At 34.7% G+C, this 14,450-nt stretch overlaps 1 protein-coding gene across 5 annotated transcripts in view; it reads right to left on the reverse strand.

Moving 5' to 3' along the window:
- LOC142323741 (fatty-acid amide hydrolase 2-like) overlaps nucleotides 1–14,450 on the reverse strand; it is a 118,197-nt gene that overhangs the window by 9,914 nt on the left and 93,833 nt on the right. For all 5 annotated transcript variants that reach the window (XM_075363935.1, XM_075363925.1, XM_075363916.1 and 2 more), the window contains exons 8-9: nucleotides 11,007–11,114; nucleotides 9,486–9,653 (exon numbers count right to left, since the gene is read on the reverse strand). In XM_075363935.1, the coding sequence (XP_075220050.1) occupies nucleotides 9,486–9,653; nucleotides 11,007–11,114 (276 nt within the window). The remainder of the gene's footprint in view (nucleotides 1–9,485; nucleotides 9,654–11,006; nucleotides 11,115–14,450) is intronic.

Raw genomic sequence — 14,450 nt, forward strand, 5'->3', positions numbered from 1 at the left:
ATCAACTATTTTTCGCTGTTGAAGTGTGGTTTCACCTTGGTAGGTATGTCAGAATGTCCAACAGTCAGAACTGTTGGACCTTGGATGCTGAAAACTTGCAGATTTTCTTTGAATTTCCCCTGCACCTCAAAAAATAGGGACATGGTGTATAGTTTCAAGGTGACTAATAATAGTACCTTTATTTTTTTTAAAAACTGTGGATGCTGTTATCTACCAATAAATTTTCAATCTTGCTGCAAGAGGATAAAGAGCTGTTTGTAAAGAGTTCTATTTGCAACAGGATAGCACCACTTGCCATACAGCTTGCTCTACTATTTAGATACTACAGGTTTTTTTTGGTGAAGAACCAATTCTAAAAATTGTGGCCACCAAGATCCTCTGATATGACTAGTTCAGACTTCTTTCTGTGGAGTTACTTAAAAGAAATTGTTTATATGAGCAATCCACATAACCTGCAGGAATTGAAGACAAACATTATCAATGCCATCCAGGAATTAGACAGAGTGCAGCTGACAAGAGTAGTCTTTTATGTTGTGCAAGTGCATAGAAGTGGATAGAATTCATTTTCAATACCTTCTGTAAATTATTTTGTAAGTGTTTGCAATAAACTATTATTTATAAACTAAGTGATGGGCCCTAGGGCCTCAGGTTGGACACTCTGTACAATGGACAGTGTGGCTACTACAAAAGTCATACAGTTAATTCATTAAAAGCAGTTAAAAATGATACAAATTTGTGCTTTATCTGCAAAGAAAGTATATCTGGCTTAACTATAAATTGATGAAGTGGTAATTTAATAGATCACAAGAGAATAGCCAGAATCAATATTTAGAGAGAACCTGTTTGTTTTAACAATAATTATATTTGTTTGTTGATCAGTATGATGAAAACATGATTAAGATTTAAAAAATAATTATTTAAAAAAGGCTTCCTTTTTGAATAAATGGAAACCTGCTTTCAGAAGGTTTTTCTTTGGATCTGTTCTGCAGCTCCTTCATAAATGGTTTTGCAGGTAGTATTGTTAATGAATAGGAGTGCACTTGTAAATTTTCTAGTACTAGAATGTTTGATTTTATATTATTGCAGACTACAAGAATATGGTCTGCAGCCACAGGTGGCTAACTACATGACAGTGTTATGAAAATTCACATTCATTTCGATGTTTGTATTTATAAGAAACAAAACTTATTTTTTTATGTTTAACTTTTTTCTGCTAATTAGATTTTTAGTGACTTATTTTGTTCTCATTTGCCTATGGATAATCAAAAGCAAGGGCCATCTTGTATGGTCTGATTTTTGTAATTATGAACAGTAATTATGTAATTACTTTTGTGATTATGTAAGTATATAAACAGTATGTTTTGTCATATATAATTTAAGAAAATTATCATTTATCTTTCATTAAGAAATATGATAACAGTGAATAATACTTAATGTTAAAATAAAACCCTCTAACTTTTTACACTCGTAGTAATAGGCCAGGCCTCATTGGGATGACACCAAACTTGATATTATCGATAACATTTAATATAATGAGTCCTTTTTTCTTTAATTATTTATTTACACTTGTAGAATATATAATTCTTCTTAGGTTAATGTCAGTAGCTTTCCCCCAGTTTATGAAAAAGATAAAAATTTTTTTCATACAAAAATTTTTGTATGGAACTCTGCGCCTCACAGTTCCAGTGGTGTGGTGTTTGGCTGTTTAGCGCATGTGCACATAGGAAGCTGCACACAACAAGGCTGTGAGAGAGGGAGAGCACTGTCATCTCTGCAGTGCCGACCCTGGCGTGCTGGTGAGAAGGTAGTTTTTTGTTTTTACTCTGCGTGTGTATGGAACATTCCTTGTTCGTTCCCTTTTCTACTTTAGTCGGTGGAAGAAATATGAAAGTGGTTTAGTTGTTTTTTCAGTAGTGATCAGAAGATGGCAGAAAGCAAGGCCCCTTTGATTGCCAAATCTGTCCAAAAACACGTTGGAACGGTGAAAGAGAAGGTAATTAGTAAAAACTAATTATGTATTTGTTTCTGTGCACATAGAAATTTAAATTAAGCACCACTGGACTACCATGTTTTTAGCGGATGATTATTTAGTTATTATCTAATAATACTAAAAAATATTATCTACATTAACATTTTATTATTTATTCGGTTAAACCGAATATGATTTTTAAGCACAATGTGCTTAAAAATTGTATACCATATTCTTGAATGTGATAAAGTATAGAATTAAATTATTATCCTGCTTCCACTTATTCTATTTGATTCATTTTTTGTGGTTTTTTTATTTTACAGAAAACTTTAACCATGGCCTTGAAAAGGCCTAGAAAAAATTTTCTAGAGCAGCACCCCCACTAATTTTAGTTACGAGCTGCCACTGTTATTATCTTTATTGTGTCAAATTTAGCTTGTTTCTAAATTTATTATAGTAATGGTGTGTAAGTTTAGGAGTTTACGTCTAATGTAGCAGTTTTAATGTTCTGATTATTATATTAATATATGTGTACAATTTCTGTGAGATGACTCCCCAAGGTTCCTTCTGTTTTTGTTGTTATACTAATTTTTTTTGTATTTTTATATTAATAAAAATATCTGATCTGCCCAACATAATGTTTGGTACAGTCATTGGACTTTCAATCTGCTGTATTTAGTTGTATGTGCTCTATTAGTTTATCTTTTGGATCTTGCACATTTTGTTTATTGTTTTGAAAACAACAAAGTAACCTTTATTTCTGAAAATTTTGGCAGTTTTTATGATTAGTATTTGATGTGTGATAGCAATCTGCATTTTCTATCTCTAGGTTTGTTTTTGATTTTGTTGTATATTTATAACATGTTATTTATACTTATAAGTGAGTTTGAAGTATTTGAAATATTTTATGGTGGTGAGTTCATTGTAGTTATCAGTGTAGATGGATATTAGGTGATGTTATAATTACAGTTGGAGAAAAGCTGTACAGATAGTTAGATATGTTTTGTCAATTGTAGTGGATTTTCTATCTACTTTAAAAGTATCCAGATTGCCTTTGGGTTTGGAGAAGGCTAAATTGGATGATTTGTTATAATATGGGCTATTTTCTGTTCAATCCATTTTGAACATATGTAAGACATAAACAAGAAAAACAAGATTTCATATACACTTTCTGATTCTGATAAGACCCATTTTCTCTTGAGACATAATAATGTCTCTATAGTTAAATCTTAAATTCATGAGAATCGCTGTCAGAAACAAAGTTTTAATAAACATTGATTAAATCAATTTTAATTCTTATTGAATGCTGTTTATTTGAACCAATATTCAATAAAGCAAAAGTACGAGCATTAATTTGTCTGATTTTGCATTAGAATTAAATTTTGTTTTTTTAATCTAATCCTTAACAAACATAGTTAAAAGTTAAATATTTCTTAATCTACACACAAAGGAGGTGCTGTATTGAAGCCTAATAATTTTCTAATTAATACATATTAATGAGAAGCAAATTTAAATCTTACTAATCAATAAAGTTTTTTAAAGTTTTGATTATTTTTAAACTTTTCATTTTTGATCTGGGTTGAAGCTAATGTTGCACATAATAAAAATTCTGGGTTTTTGTTATATTATTCCATTAGAACTCTTAGCTATTGTCATATTAAGTAATTAAGGAAGATCTCTGCTTTGAAAATCTAATTTAATTTCTATTCGTTAAAGAATTATTTTACCATATTTAATGCCAGTAATTTATTTCTCTTGACAAACCCTAGAGACCTTCTATCTCTCAAGTGACGTCTCTGTCTAGCAGTGATTGTAAAAGGACGTGATTTATAGTGCTCTGTGGTGTGTGTGTGTGTGTGAGTTCCTGAATAACATTTCCAGTCTTGTCACAAACACGCTGGTCGGACTGTGGTTTGGACTCCCAGTCCGACCAGCGGCAGCGTTATATCTTTTGTTTGAATTTCCGATCAAACTAGATAAGTTTTAGCATGGTTTACTTTTATTTTATTTTAAATAAGTTCTTTCTTTTGCCAGTATCTAACAATTAGTTAAATATGTAGATTTTATTTTTAGGCTTACGACAAAGTAAGCCTATATTATTACTTTCGAACTATTTTATAGATTAAGTAGTCATTGGTATTAAGTAAATCATTTTTACTTAAGTTTTATTTAGTCATTCACCTATAGAGACTTTTCCAGATTTAACCACCGCCTTGTATTAGCAATTTACATTAATGTAAGCCGTTATCCATTTAATTTTTTTTTCATTAATTTATTATTTTTGTGAATTTAAACTTTATTGTTAAAATTACTATTGTTAAAATTTAGATATAATTTTTTTTAAATTTAGGCTAATGGTGACTAATCGTCCACAACCTCCTCGTTCTCCATCCACGGAAATTTCCGGCAGACAGTTTCTAAATGCCACCAGGGGCATCTATGACCTGACAGTATGTTTTACTGTAAAATAACTGACGACATTCGTAACACGAGGTGCCCCCCTCAATGCCACAGATGTCAAACGTTCGGCCACTCTTCGAACTATTGCCGTAGGGCGCAGCTCTGCGTCAAAAGTAGTGGGGACTACGAAACGACGTCTTGCCTAAAGTCGCGAGAAGAGAAATTCGTGCGCGAATTGCAAGGGGCCTCACTCGGAAAATTGTCGGGGAAGCCCTTATTACAAGGAGCACTTGGCTCGGCTGAAGGGGACCCCGCAAGAGATTCAGCTCGCGGCTACCCCAGCGGTGAGAAAAGAGGCGCCACCTCCTCCCACGCCGCAAAAGCTCCAACGGGTTCCGGCGACCGAGAAGATCGCGGCCACAAAACCGACCAAACCAAAATTAAGACTACCTCACAGGCAACAAAAGAAGCCAAAAATTCAGGAAAACCACAGTGGATGAAGACTCAAACTGCAGCAAAACCCGCAGGAGCTCTCGAGGCTCGGCACCCACCACAGTTGGCGTCAAATACACCCAGCCGCCCCGGCGGGAAAAAGCCGGAAGCCGCATCCTTAAAGGAGAGCGCCGGGAACGAATTTCTGTCAAGGATGTCAATAAAGGACGTCCTGTCCGGAATTTTGGCTGTATTGCCCCGCTTGTTACAGGCGAAATCCATTGGGGACCTACTCCAGTCCTTGAATGAACGCCTCATGACCTTACTCACCCGGTATGGCTAGGCAAACTTTGAGACTGCGGCAGTGGAACGCGCGTTCCGAAGCAGGCAAGATGGCGGAGCTATGCCGTCTAGCCGATGACACACAAAATGATGTAATACTGTTAGCAGAAATGCACCTCAAGCCGGACAAATCACTGACCCTTTGGAACTATCTCACCTACAGAACCGACATGATAGTGCCACCCCGAAGCCCCGCCACCGGCGGAACCGTTATTTTAGTCCACACACGAATCAGGCATATGCGGGCGAAGGTCCACACCGATGTCATGGAACAGACCTGCATACATGTGCAACATCTAGGCGCAGTATACAGAAAGGTCTCGGGTTCTAACAGGCCGAACTCAGCTGTACCCGGCGCTGACCTAGATGCCGTGCTGGAAAATTGGGATGGTCGCTTCATACTCACGAGCGATCTTGATTCTAAGCACACGTCTTGGAATAGCAACGTAATAAATGCTAATGGCAGGCTGTTATGCGAAGAGGCGAGGGCCCACAGGCTAGTCGTCACAGGCCCTGAAGTGCCCACCTTCGTGAGTGCAAATGGTCGGTCGATACCTGACGTACTCGACATCGCGATTCTGAGGGCAGTACAAATGCCGTTAGCAATAGAAACGATCGAGGACCTCGGCTCGGACCATTCTCCAGTCTTACTGAAGAATGGGCCTAGTAGGGGCCGGTCGAGACCCACCACCAACTCTCCGAAGGTCAGTGAACTGGAGAAAGTTCCATGAGGCTCTCCAACGGGATTTTAGGCCGGTAGATCCAGAACTCCTGACCACACTGGAGGACATCAACGACACGGTCGATCGCGTCATGTCGTTCATAAACGAGGTCTGTCTTATAGCACTACGGAGGTCTTCGCGGACACATTGGAAGAACAGTTCATTCCAAACCCCGCCGACCCGTATAACGACCATGCAACCGATGTGGAGTCTTTCCTCGCGGACTACTTTGCTCAGGTAGTGGATGCTCCCCGCGAAATAGACCGCGTCACTAAAGCAGAAGTGACCGCTGCTATCAAAGCCACAAGCCCTGATAAGTCCACAGGTGTGGACGGGATCAAGAGGCCCGAGCATACCGGAACGTTGCCCTCGCTTTCATAGCGACCATGGCCACTCTTTTCACGTCTATATTGTACGTAGTGTATTTTCCGTAATGCTGGAAAATGGCGAAGGTAGTATGCCTGTCCAAACCGGGGAAAAGTCTATATTCCCCCCCGGAATTACAGGCGATCTCCTTACTACCGGCATTGTCAGAGTTGTTTGTAAGAATTTTCCTCGAGCGACTTCGGCGATGTTTGGGGCCGGAAGTTCGGGTTCAGAGAAGGCCACTCGACGACCCTCCAACTAGTTCGACTGGTGGATAACTTTGTAGGAGGCTTGAACAGGAAAGCGGTAACTGTTTCTTTGGATGTGTAAAGCCTTCGATAGAGTTTGGCATGGCGAGCTACTATATAAACTCACTCACACGACGGTCCCTGGCCGCCATGTCTGGCTAATAAGGTCTTACCAACTGGCAAGACAGTTCGCAGTACGCGTTGTGGGATCCTTATTAACTACTAGGGCGATAACCTCCACGGTTCCTCAGGGGACAGTCCTTTCGCCGATTCTGTACACTACATATACTAAGGATATGTCGTTGTCAAAGGCGTCAACACCGCTTTATACGCCGATGATACGGCATATTACTACAAATCCCGAAATGTGGATTACGCGGTCGAGAGACTTCAACGGCAATTGTATTTAGTGTAGCCGTGGCTTGATAATTGGAGAATCAGGGTCAACGGGGGAAGTCTGTGGCCGTGCAATTCTCATGCAAGCGACGTGCTCCGGCCAGACTCCTGGAAATCTCAGGAGAAAAATACCCTTTGAAACAAAAGTTAAGTATCTAGGAATAGTCTTGGATAAACGGTTTACCTTAGGGGAACATATAAAATATGTTACTCAGAGGGCAAAGGCCGCCAGGGCTTCCCTACACCCAGTGCTTAATCGAGCCAGCCCCATTCCGCTGGTGACTAAAATATTCATATACAGACTTCGTGTTGCCAATTCTGACATACGCCTACCTGGCATGGGGAGCTGTATTGTTCTCTACGTTCCAGAAAAAATTGGAAGGCGTCCAAAACGTGGCGCTGCGGACGATTTTCGGAGCAGAAACACCACACTTCGCTACTTTGTGGACATAAAAACCGTGTCGGAAGTGGGCGTAGCACAGGCGCGCGGACTGTTCGGGAGAGCGGCCGTATCCGAGCACAGCCATCTCAGGGTCATCTGTCGAGAGGACCCTTCACTGCAAGGTGCGAGAAAAAGGCCTCACGCCGTGTTAGATGAATCGCCGTGAAAAGGCGGGACGAGGGTTTGAGTAAGATAAACCAGGTCAGGAGCCTCTACATCGGTTGAGCCAATAGGGAACTCCCAGAAACGATTGCGAGACTTTAAAAAAAAGGAGTTCATTAAAAGATGTGCGCGTCTCATATTGAGCGTAAAGTTGTACAGCTCATAAATGTATAGATATACGGTTTTTTTTTTACCAAAATTAAATCAATTTTATTTACTCCATTTCAGTATCATACAATACTACTGAATTAGAAAACATAATATAACACCCTAACTAGTGCTTAACAAATAATTAAACATTTAGTTATGTTGTATTTTATTCAAATTAAATGTAAAATAAATACTTGAACCAATATTACTTTAATCTAACCCATTATAATATCCTACAGTAGTATAGATGTAGATAAAATCTAATGTCCTAACGAGTGCTTAATAATAATTGAACTATTGTTTTGCTGTATTGGTGTCTTTAACAGGAAATAGATAAAACGCTGCTACCTGGCCGGACCCTTTTCATTGTCTACGGTCAAGTTAGTGGAAGTTTTCAATTAAATAAACAAAATAAAATAAAATATCTTTTAAACCTTTTACAGCAAATCCATTGACATTGTATTATGTCGATCCAAACCTAATTTAATAGTCAGTATTACTAATGGAAACATATCTTACCTGACCAGTGTTAACTGCTAGCAGACCACTTAATTATTCAAAATGATATATGAAATAAACTGTTAACTTTCAAATTTTATTGAAAATATTTGAATCTAAGTCCATACTATCATAATTAATATTTTTCAACATTATTAGGGGTTTTTTTTTGCGCGCGCGCGAGCGGGAACGTTAAGAGCGATTTTGCCGCGCTTCATAAAAAAAAAATAATAATAATACATTTAATTTTATAAAAATCTAATAAGTAGGTAAGTTGAAAAATGAGAGGTTTGTCATATTGTCCTGAACGAGGTCTGTTATAATTTTTTTGCAATACAGAACATGTCTCTTTTTGTGCTGTTTCAGGTGAACTAGCACAATGGCGGTGCCCACGCGATCCCCCCAAACCCTTCCCGGACACACGTGTATCTGAAAGCCTCCTCCAAACACTAGCACCCTCACGAAAGGCAAATTCCTGTTTGACCGAAAGGACTTCAGAGGACGGATTGAAGGGGGAAATTGTCGGAAGTACAAAGCACATGCACGCTTAGTATCCTCGTATCAGCCCCAGTCAATTGTTTCTCATTGGTCTAAGGGACCGGAACGCAAATACGAAATCCGTCCATAAATAAAATAAAACAAATAAAATCTTTAACCGCCATAAAACAGATGATAACCCGCCAGATAAAATAGAAAGACACAGCAGCAAGGGATATTTGTCCAGGTTCTGCAATTAGTAGGGAGAAAACAAACTCCCGCTCTCCTTGCTTTCCGTCGTAAGTGATATGTTTTCCATCATCTAGTAGAATTTTAAGCTCACCGGACTGGTGTAATGGTTAACTTATCATTGCAAATCAGTTGTTTAACAGCTGATTTTTGAAGTCGAAGTTGCTGAGGTTCAAATCCTAGTAAAAGTTGGTTGCTTTTATAAAGATTTGAATACTAGAAGCGGATACCAGTTTACTTTGGTGGTTGGGGTTTAATTAACCATATGTTTAAGAAATAGTCAGCCTGAGTCAAGAATACACTTCATTTAAATGTCATAAATGACATCCTCATCTCATTGGACCGAAGAGGAGGGGTTGCTTATTGTTCAATAGTGGAACTGATTGCAACGTACACTGCACGTTAAAACAATCTATTAGATATTTTAACAACCACAACAATTTTCATAGCTTTAATAGTTAAATTTTTAGTTTTAACAGTTTAACAATGTCTATAACATTTTCTTTCTCTTGTTTATAGGTTTGTGTGCATCTTATAAGGAGGTATAATAAATAATAATTTGGAATACATAGCTTGGATTTAATATTTCTAGTCGATTGATGTTTTATTGATAATTGTCAAAATATTCTTACCTTAAATTTATTATGAAGATCTTCACTTTGTCTACGGTATTCATCACACTTTGATTGAGGGATGAAACAATTTTTTTCATGTAATGCTGTCAACAACAGAGAAGGAGTTGAAAAATCTGATAGTCCAAACATTGCTTTAAATATTTCAACGTAAACATTTTTCCTTTTCTGAAAAAAAATCTGCATTTAAAATTGCTTTTTGTGAACAGGGAAGTAATTAATTGAAGACTTAATTCTTGAATACGTTTATAGATTATTTTGAAATTATCTTTTCTCAAGAGACTAATTGTCTGTACTTTGTAATATAATATAAACTTTTTGTGACACAGTGAATTTTTAAAATATTTATTAAATTTGGTTCAGTTATTTAAACATTTTGAATAAGATTCATGGTTGAACATCTTGAACAAAATCATTAAAAAAAAGTTAAACCAAGCTCTTTTTATATTTCTAAATTTTTTTACTAGTACTACTGCATATGTTAAGATAAATAAAAATATTTGGTGTAATTAGAAATAAATATAATTTTCATTATCCATGTTCTACTTACAAAAAGAAAGGTGGGTTACAATATCTGTAAAATTTTAGAAGTGAGTATTTTGTAAGTTTCTTTTTAAAACCCCATTCAAGCAATTAAATCCTTCAGTTTTATAATTTGTGTCTATTTATCCAAAGCGGGATATTCTACAGCCTAAAAGTACTCGCTTATTCACTTCTCTGATTTTTATATCAAAATTATTAATTTTCCCATATTGACTTCAGAACTATACTCTCTTAAAAGTCATTATTTTGGTTTTATCAGATGAAATACTTAAATAAAATTTTTTTTACCAGTTTTGATGTCTTTTTAGCTCGCTGCTTACTTATTTTTTCCAATTTATCCTAGAAACTTTACTTACCGCTTAGCTTTCAACTGTTTCTACATAATCTTTTTGCATAATACTATTTTTAGAAGAAAAATAATTATAATTTATTTTCATCGAGGCATGTCAGTGTCTATTTTTATTGTCCTAAGTTTCACTCCTCACATAGCAAACAGTAGTAGTATATTAATATAAATAATATAATTTTTTGTTAGTAGGTTATTTTTAAAATAGATACATAATTTTTTTTATACATTAGCTTTTTCATTAACATAGGGAAGTAATTAATTGAAGACTTAATTCTTGAATACGTTTATAGATTATTTTGAAATTATCTTTTCTCAAGAGACTAATTGTCTGTACTTTGTAAGTGTATTATTCTTTGATAGTAAAAACAAAAAGGTTTTATAGTAAAATCTGATTTAGCTTTTACTAGTGTTTCTGTTGAAGGAAGGAAGCATTTTATTGCTCACCATTTACTGTGCAATAAATTGTTTTTTAACACTGCAAGCATTGATTTATCAGTAACAAAAATCAATTAAGTATATCTACTTGCAGGAATTGATAACAGAATTGCCAAATGATAAGTATTTGTACACTTTAAGGTATAATTACCTATAATATTAAAAATTATTAATTTACTATTTAATTTTTTTACCTTTGGATCATCTGGATTAGACATACTCATAACTTGGGGAATTCCTTCCATACCAAAAAATACAGTTGTACTAATTTCAACTGAATCGATCATTTCTTCAATTTTTACCTAGGAAAAGGAGATTTGTCATTTGAAATGAAAATAAAATTATACTTAAGTAAAAATCTTATTATTAAGGACAGATGCTAAAAGTAATCAAAATCTTACCTTTTTTTCTTACATACTACTGTTCTTATTGTAGGTCAGAAAATTAAAATACCAATGATTATTCACTTACCACAGCTCTTTACTGTTGAAATTTTTTCTGGAAAACTCATAATGATGTGTACAATTCCTGGTTATGTATGTTTTCAGTGATACACCATCCAATATAGATGTACCATACTCAGTGGTATCAGTATGTTCTCCCTTTTAGCTTGATCTTGATTGTTGAAATTCTAAACATCCTTGAGACAACTAATCAAATCTAGCAAGCAAGAAAGGTGGTAGAAAACAGACTATTTTTGAACAAAAAATACTGAGAGCACTATGAGTCAAAATCAGGGTGATGCTTATCACATCTCCACTCAATTACCTCAGTAAAGTAAAATTGAAAGTTTCGGCAGCAAATAAATTCTTTATGCATAATCTTAATATGAAAGAAAAAGTAAGAAAGAGCATTAAAAAGAGTTAATAAGAAAGAGCAATGAAAGAATTCATTGCTGGATTGACATTAACCACACAGGAGGCTATGGGTATATTTGGTTGTAATGCCCAGCATGTCAAATTATTGGACAGAATTTTCTGACATATTCCAAAACCAATGTCTACTTTCTTATAAAGGTTGTGTCCGATGTTCATTTTTAAGAGAAGTTATTTAATTAGTGATATTTGAAGTGGTGTGCTGTTTGAGGATCTTCCTATAAGATATTTGTACTCAGGCAATGCTGACTGGTTTTGAACATTACATGCCTCTGAAGAGTTATGAGTTACTAAGAGATTTCTCAGGAAGAAATATTCTTAGATTTTCATATTGGTTGTTATTGATTCATGTACACAAGTACAAATTTATACCTACCTTTAATAGGTACTAGATGTATGCCTAATAAGAAGACTAGCCCGGTTCCAGTTGATACACTGACTTAACACATGCTAACAATATCATTTAACAGTGAACTGGATTATTGTGAATATTTACTGGATTACAATCATAATATAGCATTAATCGATTTGAGTGTTATTTTCTGCTTTTCCTAACATTAATACTCTAACATTTGTAGTTGATATGTTTTGGAGTACTTCCATTCTCAACACTGCTTTTAGCATGAGGGTGACAATGCTAGGGGAGAAAATAATACTTCAATTAAGATAATCCTAGCAGAAATATAAAATATTGTGATAATTTTAACCTGGTCAGCCAGGTCTGTGTTAGTGAAGAAATTTGAATGTAGTATAGAGCATTATAAACCACCGGGTTGGTCTAGTGGTTAACGCGTCTTCCCAAATCAGCTAATTTGGAAGTCGAGAGTTCCAGCGTTCAAGTCCTAGTAGAGCCAGCTATTTTTAGACAGACTTGAATACTAGATCGCGGATACCGGTGTTCTTTGGTGGTTGGGTTTCAATTAACCACACATCTCAGGTATGGTCGAACTGAGAATGTACAAGACTACACTTCATTCACACTCATACATATCATCCTCATTCATCCTCTGAAGTATTATCTAAACGGTAGTTACCAGAGGTTAAACAGGAAAAAGAAAAAAAGTATAGAGCATTATACATTGTCTTGCAAATTAATTTGTTTGTGTTACATGTTAGTAAAATAAGCAGCGACCAAAATTGTATTTCATGGATTTCAAACATTCTGATTTTTAAAAATAAATATGATATCGATTGGTTAATTATCTCATTATCTCCCATGACAATATAAACTACAAACCTTTATATAAAATTTTTCTGTTTAATCTGTGCCATCCTTTTTTGTGGTTGTGACACATGTAAAACGTGTGAGGTACAAGAGGTTCTAAGCAGAGTGGCTTTCTTTGATAGTGATGGTGTTCATTAATTAGGTAGTCCCTGTGGTTATAAAATAAATGTGTCCACAGTGTGGTAGATTCTAGGCTATCTATTCCTGTTTAAAAATGGAAGAATCATTCCTGTTTAACAATGGAGAAGTGTTATTTTCATAACACATACTTTCACGAAAAGATGAGTTATATTCCTTCTTTTGTTGTAAGATGTAATATTCCTAGTATTTAAAATTTTCAGAATGCAGATTTAAAAAAAATTAATATTTTCAAATAAAAATCAAACTACTAGATATATTAAAATTTTATCCTTTAAAATTTACATGCTCATTGTTGTATTGCCAATGCATTAATTACGACCAAAATTTGGCATATTATAAAGCAATGATAATTCTGCAACCAGTTTATTTCATCTAACCTTGAAAGGTATGGCTTATTGTTGCTTTACTATTTTTTTTCTTAGTAGACAGTTTTATTCCTTTCCTTTAAAGTTTTATTATTTTATAACAGTTTTTTTTTTTTTAGTTAAAAATATTACAGCTGGTTGCTAATTACATCATAATGGACAAATATGTATCCATTGCTTGTTTTTAATGACAAGGTTTTTTCTTGTTTTGTAAAAGTTTTTAAAAAACTTGTGGTATTCAATTCGTGTTAGGAAATAAAAAATGATTTTTATTTTATAAAAGTAAATTTTAAATGACATATGTGGGTATTAGGATCTGCTAAAATCTAAATTTGTATTATTAATTTTTCTAGTTACTGTTTTAGTTTTTGTTTATTCACATAAGATTCCTATCCTTTTCTGATCTGACATCTTGTACTGTATTTAATCGTTATATCCTTTTAAACCAAATTTTATAACAATTGTTTGTAATATTTTGTGCAAATTAAATTGTTTACTGATGAACATATTTAACAGATTAAAACTATAGGTGTATTTTTACTGACTTTTTGAAGAAAAGTATGATATTACTTTTAGTTATATGGTGGGTGTGGGGGTGGAAATGAGTTTTCTTTACGTTTTGAGATATTAGGAGTACGAAAATACTATTCAATTAAATTGGGGTTTCCTTATAGATATATATAATATATTTGAAAAACGCTTTTATTTTAATTATCTTGGTTAGCTTCCATCTGGGTTATATTTTTACTTTCAATTTCGATTGGTCAATTTTCCATTTTAAAAAAATTCTACTTTTTAATTTCCTTATGCCAAGTTACACCAGGAGTAAAGTTGTTTTTAAACCAGTTATATTTTATTATATTTTTTGTCTAAAATGGTTATTTTCAAATCTTAATAACACTATTCATAATGTTTAGCAGATCTTGTATTGAATGTGTAATGATGCACCTTTTCTTTTTTCTAATTAGTTATTAAAATTTTGATTCATGTTGACCAGAGCCCACATTTTGTAAATTTTTCATTTTTGAAATA

The sequence above is a fragment of the Lycorma delicatula genome, chromosome 1 (genome assembly GCF_047948215.1).
Source record: "Lycorma delicatula isolate Av1 chromosome 1, ASM4794821v1, whole genome shotgun sequence".
In the NCBI taxonomy this organism is placed as follows: domain Eukaryota; kingdom Metazoa; phylum Arthropoda; class Insecta; order Hemiptera; family Fulgoridae; genus Lycorma; species Lycorma delicatula.